Here is a 16,275-nt window from a genome sequence, read left to right as displayed (position 1 = left end):
GGATCCCCCTGCCATCCTCGAACTTAACGACAAACCGCCGGAGGGAGCTTGCTTCCTCCTGGCAACCAAAAAAGACAAGTCCACGGACTTTAAAAAGACTAATCCCTTCGCTCTCGCCCGCGAAGTTGACCGGTTGCTCGGCCCCGTTCTGGACGCTAAGCCGATCCGGTCGGGAGCCCTCCTACTAAAGACCCACAACCTAAACCAGACTAAAAAAGCGCTCGCGACCCAGTCCATCTTGGGTCAAGATGTCAACGTGCATGTGGCGGTGCACCTAAACAGTGTGCACGGCGTGATCCGCAGTGAAATGCTGTCGGACATGACCAACGCCGATCTGCTGAAAGAGCTCGCTCCCCAAAAAGTCATCCGGGTGCAGCGAATGCCATCAAGGAACCTCGCGACGCGAGGACCAAACCCTACCATCAGGGTCAGCTTCTCGGGCACAGAGCTCCCCACCCACATCCAGTGCGGGTATGCCCGAGTACAGGTGGATCCCTGGGTCCCGCCCCCGCCCTTGTGCCAAAACTGCTGGGCAAATCATCCCACCCGACACTGCCGCCGCCGTAACCCGCTGTGTGGCAGGTGCGCGGACGAGCACCCGACAGACCACTGTGAGGCCGCGAGCTGCACCTGTGCCCACTGTGGCGGTGATCACCCTGCCTGGGACAGGCGATGCCCCATCCGGCGGTATTCCGCTGAACTTCACCGGACCGAACAGGCCCGCGCCCGAGAGGAGCATCATGCTCGCGGGCCGCGGTTCAACCGCCCCATCTGGCCCCCGGAGGAACAAGAGTTCCCAGAGCTGCCGGCACGCGCCCAGCGCACGCAGCAGTGGCTCGACCCCAACCGGGAAGAGCAACCCAACCAAGGTCGCAGGGATGAGCGCCCACAGCGCCAACCCATTCGAAGCGACAGAGCCGCTGAGCCACCTATGACGAACACCCGACAGGAGCACGCTAAGCGAGCTCCAGGTCACAGGGACGAGCACGCACAGCGCCGACCCATTCAAAGTGGCCCAAACGCAGCCGGCCCTCAGCCAGCTGTCGATCACCCGACCCGATCAGAAAAGTCCGAGCGCGCAGAGCACGCTCAAACTCCCAACTCCGAACAGGGGCAGTCTAACCTGACTCCCGACCCGCGCCATCCTGCTGACGCAAAGAGCGCAGCGGCGCCACATGCGCAGGAATCCGGAAAAGAGATAACTGCGCATGCACCCCCCGTAGCGACTGAAAGTGTCGCTACACTGAAAAAAGGGGACCAGCTGGGAAGCCCGGCGGAAACGGAGTCCCCTTTCAACTCCCCAATCTCAGAAGCCTCAACAGTGGAACACGAAATCAGTGTCACTGAAGAGGACGTGAACTCAACAATAACGGAGATCCAGTCGGCCCTTGACTCAGAGCAGTCTTTGCGGCTGCGTAATCGCACAGTCTCCAGGTGCAGCTCGCGGACCTTATCCCCGTCCACCACCCAGAGCTCCCCGGTTCTCCGTCAAACCACGCTTTAAAGTTTTCTAACCACTAACATGGGTAGCATCAAACAGGAATTCATTCTCCAATGGAATACAAGCTCGCTAGTATCCCATTGGGGAGAATTCCGAGAATATATGACCGACAAAAAACCATTGATAGCCGCAATACAAGAAACCCGCTTCCTTGATTCAGACGCTGAGAACTATTCTTTTACTTTGCCTGGTTACTCAGCCTACTTCAATAACGTAAATGAACAACCCCGCCGAGGTGGCACGGCTCTTTATATATCAAATAAGCTTCTCCACTATCAATTTAACGTAGACTCGACGCTTAATTATGTAGCAACTAATGTTCAACTTGCAGAACAAAGTATCAACGTAATATCAGTTTACCTTTCTCCAACTAATGTTATCCCTAGTGAAGAAATTGATAAGTTTTTTGAACAACTACCTACCCCGACCCTCATACTTGGTGATTTTAATGCTCATCACGTAGCCTGGGGCTGCTCCACAAACAACACTCGCGGAAACATACTCAACACCCTACTTGACCAGCATCAGCTTGTCTTTCTCAACGACACTACTCCAACACGCCAAAGTCTTTCAATTGAGAGACATACCCAGTCAGTAATTGACCTCGTTATATCAACACCTAGAATAGCGCCTATTTTTAAACCAGAAGTTCAAATTGATACTTACTTTAGTGACCATTTTCCCATTCATATTATGATAGGAGCACCTTCAATACAACAAGAATTGTTTACGCCAAAATGGAGATTTAAGAAAGCAGACTGGAATAAATTTAGAGAATACGTTGATGAGAATCTAATTGAAACCGAAAATGAATGTATTGAAATAAATCAAATACTTAACGTAATATCACAAGCTGCTTTTGACAACATACCCCGTAATATAGGTCGGAAAGATCAAAAACACGCACCTTGGTGGAACGATGAATGTAGGAAAGCGGTAGCCCGGAGACGCAGAGCGTTGCGGGCATTCCAAAGACATATTACGCCTAGATACGAACAGGAGGCTAGGCAAGCTAGATATGATGCTAAAATGACAATCCTTAAAGCAAAACGTGAGGCGTGGGAAGAATTTTCCAGTAAATTTAACAGATTTACCCCCCTTAGTGAGATATGGAACCTTATTAGATGCTTTAAACTCAAACGTAAACCTAACTTTAAAATACCTCATCTCTCAATTGAAAACATACAATACACCACACCTTACGACGTCGCAAACCAGTTTGCAGCCCATTACGCTCGAGTATCAGCACACAACATCTACACACAGCAACAACACAACACTCTCAACAGCATACTTTCAACACTCCACTTCGAATCTGACAACACAGAGCATTACAATCAACCATTTGTACTAAAGGAGCTTCAATTTGCCATCAGCAAATGCGGTAATACTTCAGTTGGTCCAGACCTACTAGCCTACCCCTTTTTTCGAAATCTTTCAGAGTCTGGACTTGAAATATTTCTTAGTGCAATAAATAAACTCTGGGAAGAAGGTAGCTTCCCTGATACTTGGAAAGATGCCACGCTTATCCCCATACTAAAATTCGGAAAAGATCCAAAGGATCCCTCCAGTTATCGCCCCATTTCTCTATGTAGTTGTGCCTCAAAAATCCTAGAAAGAATGGTGAATAGTCGAATTAGAGTTTACATTGAATCAAACAATAAACTTACAAACTGTCAAAACGGCTTTAGGCCTGGCCGATCCACGTCCGACGGCCTAGTCCATATAATTGACTCAGTACAGCGCGGATTTCAAAACAATAACGTAACGGTAGCACTATTTCTCGATCTTAAGGCCGCCTTTGATAAAGTACATCATTCTGCCCTCCTAATTAAATTACACCAAATGGGCGTTCGCGGCTTTCTCGCCACTTACCTCCGAAATTTCATTAGTAACCGAACCTTCTCTGTTAGGTGTGGCGTAGCACACTCAGTGCGCACATCACAAGAGCATGGAATACCTCAGGGTAGTCCGCTCTCACCTACACTTTTTCTGATGCTTATTAATGATATTTGCAAAGATCTCCCTAGTATTTCTTCTAATATTAAGTTTTCTCTTTACGCTGATGATCTGGCGATATGGTTTTCACACCCCAGCGTAGATAGGGCAAATGAATATATCCAGTTAGCTCTAAATCTGATCCAAGAATGGTGCTCCCGATGGGGTGTGTTTATTTCCCCTGCAAAATCAGCTACCATGATTTTCTCAACGCAGCGTCTGCACATTTCTCCACGCATCCCCATGCATTTGAATGGTCAAATTATCCCACTAGTTACGTCATTTAAATACCTCGGCTTGACACTAGACAGACGCCTAACCTTCAATGATCACGTAGAAAAACTCAAAGCTAGATGCGCCCGCCGCATAAATGTTCTTAAATGTATAGCAGGAAGGACGTGGGGAGCAGACCGTCGTACGCTCCTTCGCCTCTATACATCTCTAATTCGACCCATTCTAGACTACAATGCTTTTTTGTTCGGTGATATATCTCAAACGGTCCTTAACAAACTAGAAGTAATTCAAAATGCAGCACTTAGAATAATAACAGGAGGTCTTAGAACAACTCCGGCAATGAATCTCAATATAGATACAAATATTCCCCCACTCGCAAGGCGAAGGGATACTCAACTACTGAGATTCTATATTCGCTCAATGGCGCGGCCTGAAAATCTTACTTCTCAAATTCTGAACATTCCAGTACCCCAACGGCTAACTACCAAGCAAGCTCGTTATCGAACAATTAACGTAAGGATAAGCAAAGTATTGCAAGATCACAAAATTGACCCACCTAACGTTAAATTGGTTCCCAAATTGCAGCCTTTCTGGCTATTTGAACCACTAGATACAACACTTCTTTTCTCTGACCCAAAAATCCTAATACATCCCCTAGAAATCCAGGAGATGTTCAATGAATTCAAAAACGAACATAATGAGTATGATTTTATATATACCGACGGTTCCAAATCAGAGAACCGCACAGGTGCAGCAATTGTGCACAACAACTTTACTCTATTTTTCCGGCTACCAGACATTGCTTCTATATATACAGCAGAACTTTCTGCGATATTTGCAGCTCTAAAATACGTAAATACTGAAAGCATTGATAACGCAGTCATTTGCTCAGACTCTAGAGCAGCTATTTGTGCTCTGGCCTCTCTCAACTCACTATCACATCCCATAGTGGATGAAATAAGATCATTTATTAATACCAATAATCATAACATCAAATTCCTTTGGATTCCCGGTCATAGCGGGATAAGTGGAAATGATCGAGCTGACCTGGCAGCCAAAGAAAGCTTGAATGACCCCCAACAAAATCAAATTAGCTGCCCAGTCAATGATTACCTTAACGCAATAGCATTAGCCTCTAAAAAATCTTTCCAACTTGATTGGAACGTAAACCCACATTTTCACCTTTACCCTATTAAGCAAGAGGTGGGACATTGGCACTCCTCTAGTCAGGATACTAGAATTAAGGAAATCATACTTGCTAGACTACGGATGGGTCACACCAAAATTACACATAATTACATTATAGAAGGAATGCCTCCTCCAAACTGTCACTATTGCGGGGATGACGTCAGATATAATATAAAACACTTTCTTATAAGCTGCCCACAATATCATCGTTTTAGACAACCATTGATTGATTACACGCAAAGACATAAAATAACTTTCAACATCGAAAATATACTAGGAGATACCTATCCAGATTTGCTAGAACTCCTTTTTAACTTTTTGCACAACACAAAACTAGAAAACTCCATTTAACATGAGGTTTGACGGAGCCCGGGACCTATCCTGGGGTCCCAATTGGACTTGACTTTTTCCTTCTGGGTCATGCCCGGTTCTCGACAGGGATCCCGCTTCACGGTTGAGGCCCACTCGAGACAGGATCGGTCGGTCCTAAACCGTCTGGTTATTAAGCCTTTCAGGGGGGGAACCTGTTCGGCCAGCTGCCGCCGGGCGTTAAGGGCTCCCCTATGGACAACCCTGGTGCCGGGGGGATGTGGCTCTCCTCCCTCGCCACTAGGGCACGACAAGGCCTGACCGGGCTTACTGAACGTGACTTCCCGACGTTACCAAGTTCTAACGTGACAACCACTGAGTCGCAGCGTCAGCTCTAAGAGCTACTTCATTACTGATGGGAGAGCCAAAATTTGCTACCAACATTGACACCAACCGACTATGACTACCCGAATATGAGACTTCACTGGAATTGACATCCGTCCTCCTAGCGTTGCTGACGGCGCGCCTGGACACATCCTGGGGTCCCAACTGGACTTGACTTCCTCCTTCTGGGTCTCGCCCGGTTCTCGACAGGGATCCCGCTTCACGGTTGAGGCCCACTCGAGACAGGATTGGTCGGTCCTAAACCGGCTGGTTATTAAGCCTTTCAGGGGGGGAACCTGTTCGGCCAGCTGCCGCCGGGCGTTAAGGGCTCCCCTATGGACAACCCTGGTGTCGGGGGAATGTGGCTCTCCTCCCTCGCCTCTAGGGCACGACAAGGCCTGACCGGGCTTACTGAACGTGACTTCCCGACGTTACCAAGTTCTAACGTGACAACCACTGAGTCGCAGCGTCAGCTCTAAGAGCTACTTCATTACCGATGGGAGAGCCAAAAATTGCTACCAACATTGACACCAACCGACTATGACTACCCGAATATGAGACTTCACTGGAATTGAAACTTTGGTTCAGCTCGAGTTGTTGTCGGCGCGCTTGGCGGCGCCGGTCGCTGCTTGGGGCCCGGCTCGCACCTGGCCCTTCCGCGTTAGCTGATGGGGTAGGGGCGGGGCGGGGGCTGGGTCCGGCGGCGGTCGGCGCCGGCGGGTGTGCTGGTGGCGGCGTCGGGGGAACCCTACCGATTTTGACCTCCTCCTTGCCCACCGATGCGGCATTGGCTTCAATTGAGGCTGATGCATCACCGGTACTACCCGCTACCTTTCAGTCATTCATAGACCCACAAAACAGTGACACTCTAGTGATATAACGTAAAGTAATTACTTCTAAAGGGATTTTTCCTGTGCAATTTGGCAAAAACGCACAGGTTTTGCCCTCTTGGCTAGGCACCAGGTTTTTTCTAGTTAGGACTTTTCCTGGTAGAAATCATACACAACAAACACTCCACAAAACAACACCACACAACAAAACACGAAGATACAGCTGCAAGACATCCGAAGTAAGTACTAAAATTCATCTAAATCTCGGCCTTGCCACTCTGGCCTTCTTTTCGGCTCTCCCTAGCTTTCCTCCCACCGGACGTCACATGAGCCGGTATAACGTAGCTATTTGCCTTAGTCGCTAGTTTTGGGCCGGTCTTGAATAGCCGGTGGTAAAGTAACGTAAAACGAAAGATCTGGCTCATTGCCAGCTATTAGCTTCCCCTCCCCGGTATGCCTTAGTGCAACCGGGATGCAAAATTCAAAAAAAAAAAAAAAAAAAAAAAAAAAAAACCGCGAAACTTTCAGGACACTTGCTGTGACGGGGGCGGTTCGCCACGTTACAGCGGTGGGCGCACACGGTTCGCCGTGCTATCCGCGCACCAACTGGTGCCGGTCGCCTCTGCCTGGCCTTCAGCCCTATATGCTTAGCTAATTAGGTAGGTCATATAGGGCAAGGTCGACTTTTCCATCTTTCCTATCACCCGCTCTTCGGGAGACTCTTATTCTCCCCCCTCCCCCATCGCTCATCTTTCCTCCTCGCGGTGAGTCGGGTTTTCCGCGGTAACCGGCAAGCCGGCCCGCTCCGCCCATTTTTTTTATATTTTTTCATCAGTAATCTTTGACATAGTCTCAAGTCAGACCGTTCCGGTCATGTATCGGCAGGGGGAGGATCCCCCTGCCATCCTCGAACTTAACGACAAACCGCCGGAGGGAGCTTGCTTCCTCCTGGCAACCAAAAAAGACAAGTCCACGGACTTTAAAAAGACTAATCCCTTCGCTCTCGCCCGCGAAGTTGACCGGTTGCTCGGCCCCGTTCTGGACGCTAAGCCGATCCGGTCGGGAGCCCTCCTACTAAAGACCCACAACCTAAACCAGACTAAAAAAGCGCTCGCGACCCAGTCCATCTTGGGTCAAGATGTCAACGTGCATGTGGCGGTGCACCTAAACAGTGTGCACGGCGTGATCCGCAGTGAAATGCTGTCGGACATGACCAACGCCGATCTGCTGAAAGAGCTCGCTCCCCAAAAAGTCATCCGGGTGCAGCGAATGCCATCAAGGAACCTCGCGACGCGAGGACCAAACCCTACCATCAGGGTCAGCTTCTCGGGCACAGAGCTCCCCACCCACATCCAGTGCGGGTATGCCCGAGTACAGGTGGATCCCTGGGTCCCGCCCCCGCCCTTGTGCCAAAACTGCTGGGCAAATCATCCCACCCGACACTGCCGCCGCCGTAACCCGCTGTGTGGCAGGTGCGCGGACGAGCACCCGACAGACCACTGTGAGGCCGCGAGCTGCACCTGTGCCCACTGTGGCGGTGATCACCCTGCCTGGGACAGGCGATGCCCCATCCGGCGGTATTCCGCTGAACTTCACCGGACCGAACAGGCCCGCGCCCGAGAGGAGCATCATGCTCGCGGGCCGCGGTTCAACCGCCCCATCTGGCCCCCGGAGGAACAAGAGTTCCCAGAGCTGCCGGCACGCGCCCAGCGCACGCAGCAGTGGCTCGACCCCAACCGGGAAGAGCAACCCAACCAAGGTCGCAGGGATGAGCGCCCACAGCGCCAACCCATTCGAAGCGACAGAGCCGCTGAGCCACCTATGACGAACACCCGACAGGAGCACGCTAAGCGAGCTCCAGGTCACAGGGACGAGCACGCACAGCGCCGACCCATTCAAAGTGGCCCAAACGCAGCCGGCCCTCAGCCAGCTGTCGATCACCCGACCCGATCAGAAAAGTCCGAGCGCGCAGAGCACGCTCAAACTCCCAACTCCGAACAGGGGCAGTCTAACCTGACTCCCGACCCGCGCCATCCTGCTGACGCAAAGAGCGCAGCGGCGCCACATGCGCAGGAATCCGGAAAAGAGATAACTGCGCATGCACCCCCCGTAGCGACTGAAAGTGTCGCTACACTGAAAAAAGGGGACCAGCTGGGAAGCCCGGCGGAAACGGAGTCCCCTTTCAACTCCCCAATCTCAGAAGCCTCAACAGTGGAACACGAAATCAGTGTCACTGAAGAGGACGTGAACTCAACAATAACGGAGATCCAGTCGCCCCTTGACTCAGAGCAGTCTTTGCGGCTGCGTAATCGCACAGTCTCCAGGTGCAGCTCGCGGACCTTATCCCCGTCCACCACCCAGAGCTCCCCGGTTCTCCGTCAAACCACGCTTTAAAGTTTTCTAACCACTAACATGGGTAGCATCAAACAGGAATTCATTCTCCAATGGAATACAAGCTCGCTAGTATCCCATTGGGGAGAATTCCGAGAATATATGACCGACAAAAAACCATTGATAGCCGCAATACAAGAAACCCGCTTCCTTGATTCAGACGCTGAGAACTATTCTTTTACTTTGCCTGGTTACTCAGCCTACTTCAATAACGTAAATGAACAACCCCGCCGAGGTGGCACGGCTCTTTATATATCAAATAAGCTTCTCCACTATCAATTTAACGTAGACTCGACGCTTAATTATGTAGCAACTAATGTTCAACTTGCAGAACAAAGTATCAACGTAATATCAGTTTACCTTTCTCCAACTAATGTTATCCCTAGTGAAGAAATTGATAAGTTTTTTGAACAACTACCTACCCCGACCCTCATACTTGGTGATTTTAATGCTCATCACGTAGCCTGGGGCTGCTCCACAAACAACACTCGCGGAAACATACTCAACACCCTACTTGACCAGCATCAGCTTGTCTTTCTCAACGACACTACTCCAACACGCCAAAGTCTTTCAATTGAGAGACATACCCAGTCAGTAATTGACCTCGTTATATCAACACCTAGAATAGCGCCTATTTTTAAACCAGAAGTTCAAATTGATACTTACTTTAGTGACCATTTTCCCATTCATATTATGATAGGAGCACCTTCAATACAACAAGAATTGTTTACGCCAAAATGGAGATTTAAGAAAGCAGACTGGAATAAATTTAGAGAATACGTTGATGAGAATCTAATTGAAACCGAAAATGAATGTATTGAAATAAATCAAATACTTAACGTAATATCACAAGCTGCTTTTGACAACATACCCCGTAATATAGGTCGGAAAGATCAAAAACACGCACCTTGGTGGAACGATGAATGTAGGAAAGCGGTAGCCCGGAGACGCAGAGCGTTGCGGGCATTCCAAAGACATATTACGCCTAGATACGAACAGGAGGCTAGGCAAGCTAGATATGATGCTAAAATGACAATCCTTAAAGCAAAACGTGAGGCGTGGGAAGAATTTTCCAGTAAATTTAACAGATTTACCCCCCTTAGTGAGATATGGAACCTTATTAGATGCTTTAAACTCAAACGTAAACCTAACTTTAAAATACCTCATCTCTCAATTGAAAACATACAATACACCACACCTTACGACGTCGCAAACCAGTTTGCAGCCCATTACGCTCGAGTATCAGCACACAACATCTACACACAGCAACAACACAACACTCTCAACAGCATACTTTCAACACTCCACTTCGAATCTGACAACACAGAGCATTACAATCAACCATTTGTACTAAAGGAGCTTCAATTTGCCATCAGCAAATGCGGTAATACTTCAGTTGGTCCAGACCTACTAGCCTACCCCTTTTTTCGAAATCTTTCAGAGTCTGGACTTGAAATATTTCTTAGTGCAATAAATAAACTCTGGGAAGAAGGTAGCTTCCCTGATACTTGGAAAGATGCCACGCTTATCCCCATACTAAAATTCGGAAAAGATCCAAAGGATCCCTCCAGTTATCGCCCCATTTCTCTATGTAGTTGTGCCTCAAAAATCCTAGAAAGAATGGTGAATAGTCGAATTAGAGTTTACATTGAATCAAACAATAAACTTACAAACTGTCAAAACGGCTTTAGGCCTGGCCGATCCACGTCCGACGGCCTAGTCCATATAATTGACTCAGTACAGCGCGGATTTCAAAACAATAACGTAACGGTAGCACTATTTCTCGATCTTAAGGCCGCCTTTGATAAAGTACATCATTCTGCCCTCCTAATTAAATTACACCAAATGGGCGTTCGCGGCTTTCTCGCCACTTACCTCCGAAATTTCATTAGTAACCGAACCTTCTCTGTTAGGTGTGGCGTAGCACACTCAGTGCGCACATCACAAGAGCATGGAATACCTCAGGGTAGTCCGCTCTCACCTACACTTTTTCTGATGCTTATTAATGATATTTGCAAAGATCTCCCTAGTATTTCTTCTAATATTAAGTTTTCTCTTTACGCTGATGATCTGGCGATATGGTTTTCACACCCCAGCGTAGATAGGGCAAATGAATATATCCAGTTAGCTCTAAATCTGATCCAAGAATGGTGCTCCCGATGGGGTGTGTTTATTTCCCCTGCAAAATCAGCTACCATGATTTTCTCAACGCAGCGTCTGCACATTTCTCCACGCATCCCCATGCATTTGAATGGTCAAATTATCCCACTAGTTACGTCATTTAAATACCTCGGCTTGACACTAGACAGACGCCTAACCTTCAATGATCACGTAGAAAAACTCAAAGCTAGATGCGCCCGCCGCATAAATGTTCTTAAATGTATAGCAGGAAGGACGTGGGGAGCAGACCGTCGTACGCTCCTTCGCCTCTATACATCTCTAATTCGACCCATTCTAGACTACAATGCTTTTTTGTTCGGTGATATATCTCAAACGGTCCTTAACAAACTAGAAGTAATTCAAAATGCAGCACTTAGAATAATAACAGGAGGTCTTAGAACAACTCCGGCAATGAATCTCAATATAGATACAAATATTCCCCCACTCGCAAGGCGAAGGGATACTCAACTACTGAGATTCTATATTCGCTCAATGGCGCGGCCTGAAAATCTTACTTCTCAAATTCTGAACATTCCAGTACCCCAACGGCTAACTACCAAGCAAGCTCGTTATCGAACAATTAACGTAAGGATAAGCAAAGTATTGCAAGATCACAAAATTGACCCACCTAACGTTAAATTGGTTCCCAAATTGCAGCCTTTCTGGCTATTTGAACCACTAGATACAACACTTCTTTTCTCTGACCCAAAAATCCTAATACATCCCCTAGAAATCCAGGAGATGTTCAATGAATTCAAAAACGAACATAATGAGTATGATTTTATATATACCGACGGTTCCAAATCAGAGAACCGCACAGGTGCAGCAATTGTGCACAACAACTTTACTCTATTTTTCCGGCTACCAGACATTGCTTCTATATATACAGCAGAACTTTCTGCGATATTTGCAGCTCTAAAATACGTAAATACTGAAAGCATTGATAACGCAGTCATTTGCTCAGACTCTAGAGCAGCTATTTGTGCTCTGGCCTCTCTCAACTCACTATCACATCCCATAGTGGATGAAATAAGATCATTTATTAATACCAATAATCATAACATCAAATTCCTTTGGATTCCCGGTCATAGCGGGATAAGTGGAAATGATCGAGCTGACCTGGCAGCCAAAGAAAGCTTGAATGACCCCCAACAAAATCAAATTAGCTGCCCAGTCAATGATTACCTTAACGCAATAGCATTAGCCTCTAAAAAATCTTTCCAACTTGATTGGAACGTAAACCCACATTTTCACCTTTACCCTATTAAGCAAGAGGTGGGACATTGGCACTCCTCTAGTCAGGATACTAGAATTAAGGAAATCATACTTGCTAGACTACGGATGGGTCACACCAAAATTACACATAATTACATTATAGAAGGAATGCCTCCTCCAAACTGTCACTATTGCGGGGATGACGTCAGATATAATATAAAACACTTTCTTATAAGCTGCCCACAATATCATCGTTTTAGACAACCATTGATTGATTACACGCAAAGACATAAAATAACTTTCAACATCGAAAATATACTAGGAGATACCTATCCAGATTTGCTAGAACTCCTTTTTAACTTTTTGCACAACACAAAACTAGAAAACTCCATTTAACATGAGGTTTGACGGAGCCCGGGACCTATCCTGGGGTCCCAATTGGACTTGACTTTTTCCTTCTGGGTCATGCCCGGTTCTCGACAGGGATCCCGCTTCACGGTTGAGGCCCACTCGAGACAGGATCGGTCGGTCCTAAACCGTCTGGTTATTAAGCCTTTCAGGGGGGGAACCTGTTCGGCCAGCTGCCGCCGGGCGTTAAGGGCTCCCCTATGGACAACCCTGGTGCCGGGGGGATGTGGCTCTCCTCCCTCGCCACTAGGGCACGACAAGGCCTGACCGGGCTTACTGAACGTGACTTCCCGACGTTACCAAGTTCTAACGTGACAACCACTGAGTCGCAGCGTCAGCTCTAAGAGCTACTTCATTACTGATGGGAGAGCCAAAATTTGCTACCAACATTGACACCAACCGACTATGACTACCCGAATATGAGACTTCACTGGAATTGACATCCGTCCTCCTAGCGTTGCTGACGGCGCGCCTGGACACATCCTGGGGTCCCAACTGGACTTGACTTCCTCCTTCTGGGTCTCGCCCGGTTCTCGACAGGGATCCCGCTTCACGGTTGAGGCCCACTCGAGACAGGATTGGTCGGTCCTAAACCGGCTGGTTATTAAGCCTTTCAGGGGGGGAACCTGTTCGGCCAGCTGCCGCCGGGCGTTAAGGGCTCCCCTATGGACAACCCTGGTGTCGGGGGAATGTGGCTCTCCTCCCTCGCCTCTAGGGCACGACAAGGCCTGACCGGGCTTACTGAACGTGACTTCCCGACGTTACCAAGTTCTAACGTGACAACCACTGAGTCGCAGCGTCAGCTCTAAGAGCTACTTCATTACCGATGGGAGAGCCAAAAATTGCTACCAACATTGACACCAACCGACTATGACTACCCGAATATGAGACTTCACTGGAATTGAAACTTTGGTTCAGCTCGAGTTGTTGTCGGCGCGCTTGGCGGCGCCGGTCGCTGCTTGGGGCCCGGCTCGCACCTGGCCCTTCCGCGTTAGCTGATGGGGTAGGGGCGGGGCGGGGGCTGGGTCCGGCGGCGGTCGGCGCCGGCGGGTGTGCTGGTGGCGGCGTCGGGGGAACCCTACCGATTTTGACCTCCTCCTTGCCCACCGATGCGGCATTGGCTTCAATTGAGGCTGATGCATCACCGGTACTACCCGCTACCTTTCAGTCATTCATAGACCCACAAAACAGTGACACTCTAGTGATATAACGTAAAGTAATTACTTCTAAAGGGATTTTTCCTGTGCAATTTGGCAAAAACGCACAGGTTTTGCCCTCTTGGCTAGGCACCAGGTTTTTTCTAGTTAGGACTTTTCCTGGTAGAAATCATACACAACAAACACTCCACAAAACAACACCACACAACAAAACACGAAGATACAGCTGCAAGACATCCGAAGTAAGTACTAAAATTCATCTAAATCTCGGCCTTGCCACTCTGGCCTTCTTTTCGGCTCTCCCTAGCTTTCCTCCCACCGGACGTCACATGAGCCGGTATAACGTAGCTATTTGCCTTAGTCGCTAGTTTTGGGCCGGTCTTGAATAGCCGGTGGTAAAGTAACGTAAAACGAAAGATCTGGCTCATTGCCAGCTATTAGCTTCCCCTCCCCGGTATGCCTTAGTGCAACCGGGATGCAAAATTCAAAAAAAAAAAAAAAAAAAAAAAAAAAAAAAAAAACCGCGAAACTTAACCCACGCAATGGCTCGCACAAAGCAGACAGCACGCAAATCCACGGGCGGTAAGGCACCGCGCAAGCAGTTGGCCACTAAGGCGGCTCGCAAGAGTGCGCCGGCCACTGGCGGCGTCAAGAAGCCACACAGGTACCGGCCCGGCACAGTGGCACTGCGTGAGATCCGCCGCTATCAGAAAAGCACCGAGCTGCTCATCCGCAAGCTGCCGTTCCAGCGGCTCGTGCGCGAGATTGCCCAGGATTTCAAGACTGACCTGCGCTTCCAGAGCAGTGCCGTTATGGCCCTGCAGGAGGCCAGCGAGGCCTATCTGGTCGGCCTCTTCGAGGACACCAACCTGTGTGCCATCCACGCCAAGCGTGTTACCATCATGCCCAAGGACATTCAGCTGGCGCGTCGCATCCGCGGCGAGCGCGCCTAGGCCGCTTGTGCCGTTGCCGTGCTCCGGCAGGCTGGCAAGCAAGAAACAGGTCCTTCTCAGGACCAGAGAGGTGTTGCGTAGATTGCCTGATCGGATTTTTGCCGCTTTGTGGACTACAGGACGCTTTGGGGACTGTGGACTACCTAAACCAACCTAGCCTGACCAAACAGAACTTTACCTAACCTAACCTAACCTTAACTAGCCAAACCGAGCCTAACCCAACCCACACGAACCTATCCCAAACTAACCTAACCTAACTTTACCTAACGCAACCCAAACTTGACTAAACGAACTGAACCTAACCTAACCCAACCCAGCCTTAACTAGCCGAAACGAACCTAACCTAACCCAACCTTACCCAGCCTAGCCTAGCCTAGCCTAGCCTAACCCAACCTAACCTAACTTAACCTAACCTAACCTAACCTAACCTAACCTAGCCTAACCGTCTCCCCAACGGCGACGAGGAAAAAGTTACTCGCAGAAATTAATCAATTCCTGCGAATTAATAATAATTCATTGATTATTATTAATTCGCAAGTTTAATTAATTATCTATTAGTGATTAATCTATATTATGATTTATAAGTTGTCCGTGCGTGCGTGCGTGCGTCATGACTTATGTGTCTTATTGCGCCTGAAAGGCGCCGCGTATCGACGTGAAATTTGGCATGCCGAATCTGTGGGCGTGGGCGGCCTTTGTATTAAAATTTGGGACGGATTGGTCCAGGGGTGCGCCGTCAGCACGCGCTCGCGTGCGCCATAGGGTTAACACGGGAAACGGTCAAATCGAAGATCGGGCGAAAACCGGCCTGCGGCGCCCACTTCCCGGCTGTATAAATCGGCAACGGAGGGTCGCAGCGAGAAGCGGTTTACACCACTCGATAGAGGAGAGATGGGCCTAGCGTATTGATATGTCTATATTATGATTTATAAGATGTCCGTGCGTGCGTGCCTGCGTCTGTCAGGACTTATGTGTCTTATTGCGCCTGAAAGGCGCCGCGTATCGGCGTGAAATTTGGCATGCCGAATCTGTGGGCGTGGGCGGCCTTTGTATTAAAATTTGGGACGGATTAGCCCAGGGGTGCGCCGTCGGCACGTGCAAAAGGGTGCTCCCATAGGCTTAACACGTGGCCGGCGAAAATCGTGATCGGGCGAAAATCGGGCCTGCAGCGCTCCTTTCCCGGGCTTATAACTCGGCGATGGGAGGCTGCAGGGAGATGGGGTGGCCACCATTGGATAGAGGAGAGATGGGCCTATCGTATTGATATAGTTTCATAGCATAGCACGCGCCACGTGCAAGACAGCACCCCCAGTTGCGAAAAAATGACCGATTTCAAGCATTGTGGGAAGAAAACCGATGCCGCTGGAAAACGGCTTGACGGAATGAAGTCGGTATTGTATCATTTTTCAGACAAATGTACGTGTAATAATAGGAAAGCAAATAAAAAGTGACGATCCGTACCATTTCTTTAATAATGAAAAATTAATTTGAAAATTTGATTTGCACGGAGCGCGATGTCCTTTACAACACCAAAATGTATTGAAAAC

The 16,275-nt window shown here is 48.7% G+C and overlaps 1 protein-coding gene across 1 annotated transcript; it reads left to right on the top strand.

The window, feature by feature from the left end:
* The first annotated feature begins 14,286 nt into the window (after positions 1-14,286).
* LOC122376420 (histone H3) lies at positions 14,287-14,795 on the top strand. Its single transcript, XM_043356288.1, has one exon. The coding sequence runs from the start codon at positions 14,318-14,320 to the stop codon at positions 14,726-14,728; it is 411 nt and encodes a 136-aa protein (XP_043212223.1). The 5' UTR covers positions 14,287-14,317; the 3' UTR covers positions 14,729-14,795.
* The last annotated feature ends 1,480 nt before the right edge of the window (positions 14,796-16,275 follow it).

This window comes from Amphibalanus amphitrite, unplaced genomic scaffold (genome assembly GCF_019059575.1).
Source record: "Amphibalanus amphitrite isolate SeventyFive unplaced genomic scaffold, NRLGWU_Aamphi_draft 002129F_arrow, whole genome shotgun sequence".
Lineage (NCBI taxonomy): Eukaryota > Metazoa > Arthropoda > Thecostraca > Balanomorpha > Balanidae > Amphibalanus > Amphibalanus amphitrite.
Note: the sequence above shows the minus strand (reverse complement) of the source record. Positions and strands in the feature narration are given on the sequence as shown.